General features: G+C 44.4%; 1 protein-coding gene across 1 annotated transcript; it reads left to right on the forward strand.

The window, feature by feature from the left end:
- The first annotated feature begins 877 nt into the window (after positions 1-877).
- CTLA4 (cytotoxic T-lymphocyte associated protein 4) lies at positions 878-5,245 on the forward strand. The gene is made up of 4 exons (XM_038749655.1): positions 878-1,001; positions 3,131-3,481; positions 4,255-4,364; positions 5,141-5,245. Exons 1-4 carry the CDS (start codon positions 878-880, stop codon positions 5,243-5,245), a joined length of 690 nt encoding a protein of 229 aa, XP_038605583.1.
- The last annotated feature ends 730 nt before the right edge of the window (positions 5,246-5,975 follow it).

Raw genomic sequence — 5,975 nt, forward strand, 5'->3', positions numbered from 1 at the left:
TATATACCAGGCACTGCACTAAATGCTGGGATAGAAACAAATTCAACAGATCAGACACAGGCCCTGTCCCACATGAGAGTCACAATCTAGGTAAGAGTGGAAAGATGAAGGTAAGATAGTCAAGATTATGGTAGATTAATTAAAAATGCCCTGAGCTGTAGTAAAGAAGCCTGGACTTCCCCTATTCCTGGAAAGTCATCTTTATTATTAACTCCCTGTAAGGATATAGGCAGCCCTGGCCTTTATCCCAGGTTTCAGCTTTCCCTTCGGATCAAAGGATAACGGTACCATCCCCCTTCCCATGTTTCCTCACAGACATCTTCAGACCCAGAAAGAATCCATTCACATTTTGGCCTCAGTCAGGGGAAAATGGGGAAAACGAACAGCCGGAAATTGCCAAATATTCAAGACTCTGCCTTGCCTTTTTCCAACTTTCCACAGGGAAAAGCATCACCGGATCAAACTCAGAATTAGCCCTCCAAGGAATTGGGATCCCGCACTCAAGGAAATTCTCTAGCTCTTCATCTGACTTCAAATCCTTTAAGCAAACAAGGAGCTTCAGTTTCTAATTGAGTGCACATTTTCCATCTGGAAATCGGCATGTTTTGCTCAGTTCTATTTTGAGTATTTTGAGGTTACCTGTCGACGTAGCAACCAAACCCACGGCTTCCTTTCTCGTCAACCCAAAACAAAAAGCTAGTATTTCATGGGGTGTGGTACAACTCTCCGCGCACCTGTAATCCATACAAGGGATCAAAGCTACATATATATATAAACTCCCTGATTCTGTGTGGGTTCAAACACATTTCAAAGCACCAGTATCCTGAAAGGTAGTACTTTGGCTTCCTGAAGTTCGAAATTCAGCTCCTGGTTCGTGATGATCCGCCTTGGACCCAAGAGGCAAATAACAGAGCGTCATTACAGGAACAGGTCCTGGTCGGTGATGGTCTCATTCCTGTTTGTTGCTGGCTTCGGTGGCCCTGCTGCTGGTCTCGCTGAAGGTGAGTGAGGTTAGAAAAAAAGACCGAGGTGGAGGAGGCGTTTCCATAATCTCCGTTTCATCGGCGTTGGTAATCTAGGAAAGTGATTTACCGAGACTTCAGGGGCCCAGGGAGGCTGGGAAGTGTTTTGTCGCAGGCGGGTTGGCCACCAGCTGGATACTGGCAGAGTTGAGAAGGGGTTGAGAGAAGCTGAAATCGGGAAATGTTACAGGTGCCTTAACTCTCCCTTGGAGATTCGAGTTACAGAGGCGAGGGGATTCTCAGATGATGCTCTTGTGGTGTTTGTTTTATCAGGCCACAGAACAAAATATGGGGCCGGGCCTACATAGGCACCTAAAAATTACGTGAAGATAAGTATGCTCGGCTCGGGCGGAATGAACATTTAACATTGAAACCTATTCACTTCAAGGAATCTTAGGGCAAACCTCTTTTCATTCCCGGGATGGGGCATGCAATTTTTCCCCCACTCCCCACCCTGGTAACATTTAGATCACTTAAAGAAAACACCATACGTTTTAATCATTAAAATGATTTGAAATCTAAAATTGCATTTCATGAAACCGTTAGGCAATGAGGTGCAGGGCTGGCTGAAGAAAAATCTGAACTGTTACTTAACCACTGACTTAATCCTGTATGGGCTCTTAATATTCTTTAGTGCAGCTGCTACATAAGAAGGATTTTTTAAACTGTGAATTTCCATCATATCTCAGTCAATTCATCATGCACTATTGTGTGTGTATTGAGTGTGAATGTTTTGACCTATAAGTATGTGAACTAACCTCATTTCCCAATGTTTAAAGTGCCTGTTGGATTATTATCTATTTCCTTATTCTTGGTAATTTGAGATCAGATCTCAAGTGGTACCCAGTTGCCTTACTTATGCCAGGGCCTTAGTTGCAAAGCTTGGCTCAGCTCCGGTAGTTTTCTGGAGGCTGAATTCAGGTGATAGCTCACAATTATTTTGCTAGCCAGGTGAGTGCATATGTGAAAGGGTGTCTTTCAGTGAACCAGCTTCATTTCTTGAGTTTTCTCATAACATTCTACATTCTAGGGAAAGTGGGGCAAAGGGATTTAGGAAAGTGGTGGAGACATTCATGGGGAGCAAAGACAAGGTAAAGCGCTGAGAAAATCAGGCCACAGATGTCAGGTGGCCAAAGAAGTCAGAAGAGGCTGGCAGGAGGGTTGCCTGCAGAAAAAGACTGGCATCCTCTGCCCGGTGGTCTTCTATTGGGAAGTCTAAACCAGTGTGCTCAATCAATCAATAAATCAATGTTATTCAATAATAATAATAATAATAATAATAATAATAGCATTTATTAAGCACTTACTGTGTGCAAAGCACTGTTCTAAGCACTGGGGAGGATACAAGATGATCAGGTTGTCCCTCGTGGGGCTCACAGTCTTAATCCCCATTTTACAGATGAGGCAACTGAGGCACAGAGAAGTGAAGTTACTTGTCCAAAGTCACACAGCTGACAAGTGGCGGAGCCAGGATTAGAACCCATGGCCTCTGACTCCCAAGCCCGTGCTCCTTCCACTGAGCCACGCTGCTTCTCATAAACATAGGAATTCAATCAATCATATTTATTGACTGTGAGCCCACTGTTGGGTAGGGACTGTCTCTATATGTTGCCAACTTGTACTTCCCAAGTGCTTAGTACAGTGCTCTGCACACAGTAAGCGCTCAATAAATACAATTGATTGATTGATTGAGCACTTACTACATGGAGTGCTTAGTGTGCCTAGAACACTGTACTAAGCAACTGAGAAAGTACAGTACAGTGGAGTTGGTACAAACGAGCCTCACCCACAAGCAGATTGCAATGTACAGGAGGAGATGGACAATACCATAAATTACAGATAGGAGAAAGAGCAGAGTAAAAGGACATATACATAAGGGCTGTGAGGCTGACATTCATTCATTCATTCATTCATTCAATCGTATTTATTGAGCGCTTACTGTGTGCAGAGCACTGTACTAAGCGCTTGGGAAGTACAAGTTGGCAACATATAGAGACGGTCCCTACCCAACAGTGGGCTCACAGTCTAGGAGATAAATCAAGTGACATGATAAACCAAGGCATTATTTATCAGATGCGAATTAACTGGGCACCATCTTTTCCTGGCAGCTTTGCAAGTGACCCAGCCGAGGGTGGTCTTGGCCAGCATGAAAGGAGTTGCCAGCCTGGCTTGTGAATACGAATTCACTGGCAAAGCCAAGGAGATCCGTGTGACCTTAATCCGGCAGAAAGGGAACCAGTTCGATGAAGTCTGCGCCTCGTCCTTCACTACTGAGTACGAGCCGTTCGTTTCAACTGAGGACATTGAGTGTCACGTCCAACCCAGCAAAAACAATGTGACTCTCACACTGGTGGGGCTGAAGGCCACAGACACTGGCCTGTACGTCTGTCGAGTGGAACTCATGTACCCTCCACCCTACTATATGGGCTTGGGAAATGGAACCCAAATCTATGTCGTCGGTGAGCCAAGCCATTTAACTGCACACCTCTCAGCACATTTTCCCACTGATGTTTAATAATAATCATAATCATTGATAATTAATAATAATTATTATTATTATGGTATTTTTTAAGCGCTTTCTATGTGCCGGGCACTGTATTAAGCGCTGGGGTGGATACAAGCAAATCAGGTTGGACACAGTCCCTGTCCCACGTGGGGCTCACAGTCTTGATCTTCATTTTACACATGAGGGAACTGAGGCACAGAGAAGTGAAGTGACTTACCCAAGGTCACAAGGCGGAGCTGGGATTAGAACCCCTGACCTTCTGACCACCAGGCCCGTGCTCTATCCACTATGCCACTCTGCTTCTGTTTATCTGTGTTTTGCTTTAGAGCAGTACTTGGGTGCTTCATTCTTCAGCTTGGAGAACTCAAGGACTCTTGTTCTTGAAGCTCCAGAGTTTCCTCTCCTGGTGCCAATGATAAATAGATTGGCCATTTTTTCCATCCTTACCATTTGCCCTGAGCCCTGTGTTTTGGGTGGAGGCTCTCACACACCCCAGTGGCAATGGCCACATGTATCCTGCCATGCTGCTGATGGGTGGGGAGAAAGAGTTTCCCATTCTTCTTTCCCCTAAACTTCTTTCAATTAGGAAGAGGCAGATTTCTCTCTTGCCCTCACCCTACCTCTTCAGAGTCAACTCTACTGCTTTCTCTGGTCAGACAGGAGGTCTCTGTTTCAGAGATGCTCCTGCTCTCTTCTAGAGTCGTCATTCCATCTCCTCTGTTTCAGAACCAGAGCCCTGCCCAGACAGTGACTTCCTGCTATGGATCCTAGCTGCAGTCAGCTCAGGATTGTTTATTTACAGTTTTCTCATCACCATGGTGGCCTTGAGTAAAATGGTGAGTACTGGAGTGGGGCGCACTCAGTTGCTTCTGAGGCGAGGGATGAAAAGGGGGAGAGGAAAGGCAGTGGTAGAGAAGAAACTAGAACTTCAGAAAAAGATGATTCATATTCAGATGCTCTATTACATTGTTTGTGTCCTACTGAAGTGTTTCAGTTTGAATCAGAGTGGATATGGACTTATTCTCTCCCCGGCACCTTCACGTTCTTAATTAGGCGAGTCCTCCAAACAGGGATTTTAAACACTAAAAGCCTCAATACTGCTCCAAAATCTCCCTCAGCCTCTCCTCCTCTTCCTCTTGGACAGGGATGTGATCAATCAGAGTTGGATTTAGCTTCTCTGTTGGGTTCGCAAGCAGAGTGGAACTGATTTCTCATCCTTGAGGAGGCAGAAATATGAGATTTCTCAGGAAACTAGAGAGAAAATTGTGAAGAGGATGAGGACAGGGCAGGAACTATACTGGCTAAACCTTGGATGATAATTTTACCATGCTCACTGCAGAATTTAATTCACAGATGCCAAACAATTGATTAGTATTTGCACTGTGTCTTTTAACCCCTAAGGACCAGCCCTCTTATTCACCTATCATAGTGGAGTCCTGGGGTAGGAACTACTCAAGCACTTAATACAGTGCTCTGCACATGGTATGCACTCAATAAATGCCACTGGTTGACTGACTGGGATTTTTTGGTGTGTTAATCACTCTTTCTCCCTCTAGCATCCAATCTTGTATTCTTCACTGATGGTCCAATTCTCTGCTTTGCGGGTTTTCAGGTAAAGAAAAGGAGCCTTCTGACTACAGGTGTCTACGTAAAAATGCCACCACCAGAACCGGAACATGAGAAACAGTTCCAGCCGTATTTCATTCCCATCAACTGAAGCTCAAGCAGCAGGGCGGGAGAGAGTGGCCATTGGTTTATGGCAGGAAAATCCGAAGTCTTAATTTTGACATCTCTTTTTGTTTTTGTTTTCTTTTCCAACAAACTCTCTCTGATACAAAGCTGGGTAAAGAACTCTAACTAGCTGTCCTAGAAATCCTAAGCAGAAAGCCGGATGGCTAGAGGTGGGGGCATTTTTTGACACTTCAAAGACAGATTTGTTGAGGACCTGGCCTGGCCGTTACATGGAGGTATCGTGACCTAAGAGTGGTTGAGGGGAGGAAGGGTGATGTACCTGTACAGGAAATGGCGGGGGGCAGGGGGGAGGATGGGAGGGAGAAAAAGATAAAGAAAGGGTGAAAGGGTGGAGAGGAATCTTGTATAACCCTGAATTTTAAAATATGTTAAACTTATGGCTGATTTCTTCTAATCTTCTTTTAAATCATTCTATTTGTTTACAAGTGTTTTGTTACATATGACATTTATATGTGGCTATGTTTTAGCCAATGATTTTATGGGTTGTATTGTACCAATATATAAATAGTATATATATACATATATGTCAGTCATATATGAGTAGCATTATGTGCTAAGACCGTATACCTCAGCGTATCTGCTGATCTGTTGACATTTAAACACTATGAGAGAGTGTCTTGTGGGGAGGTTAGGCTGGAGGTGGGCTCAGGACTCTAACGCATGGGGAAGGAGAGGTGGCTTTTTCCTTTCTTGTG

Source organism: Tachyglossus aculeatus, chromosome 7, assembly GCF_015852505.1.
Source record: "Tachyglossus aculeatus isolate mTacAcu1 chromosome 7, mTacAcu1.pri, whole genome shotgun sequence".
In the NCBI taxonomy this organism is placed as follows: domain Eukaryota; kingdom Metazoa; phylum Chordata; class Mammalia; order Monotremata; family Tachyglossidae; genus Tachyglossus; species Tachyglossus aculeatus.

What these genes read in the sequence shown, in the direction of transcription:
- CTLA4 (XM_038749655.1), top strand. Translation starts at nt 878, where the DNA reads ATGATCCGCCTTGGACCCAAGAGGCAAATAACAGAGCGTCATTACAGG. An exon ending in AACCCAAATCTATGTCGTCG is followed by an intron (nt 3,482 to 4,254) that starts GTGAGCCAAGCC and finishes CCTCTGTTTCAG; the next exon opens with AACCAGAGCCCTGCCCAGAC. An exon ending in TGGTGGCCTTGAGTAAAATG is followed by an intron (nt 4,365 to 5,140) that starts GTGAGTACTGGA and finishes GCGGGTTTTCAG; the next exon opens with GTAAAGAAAAGGAGCCTTCT.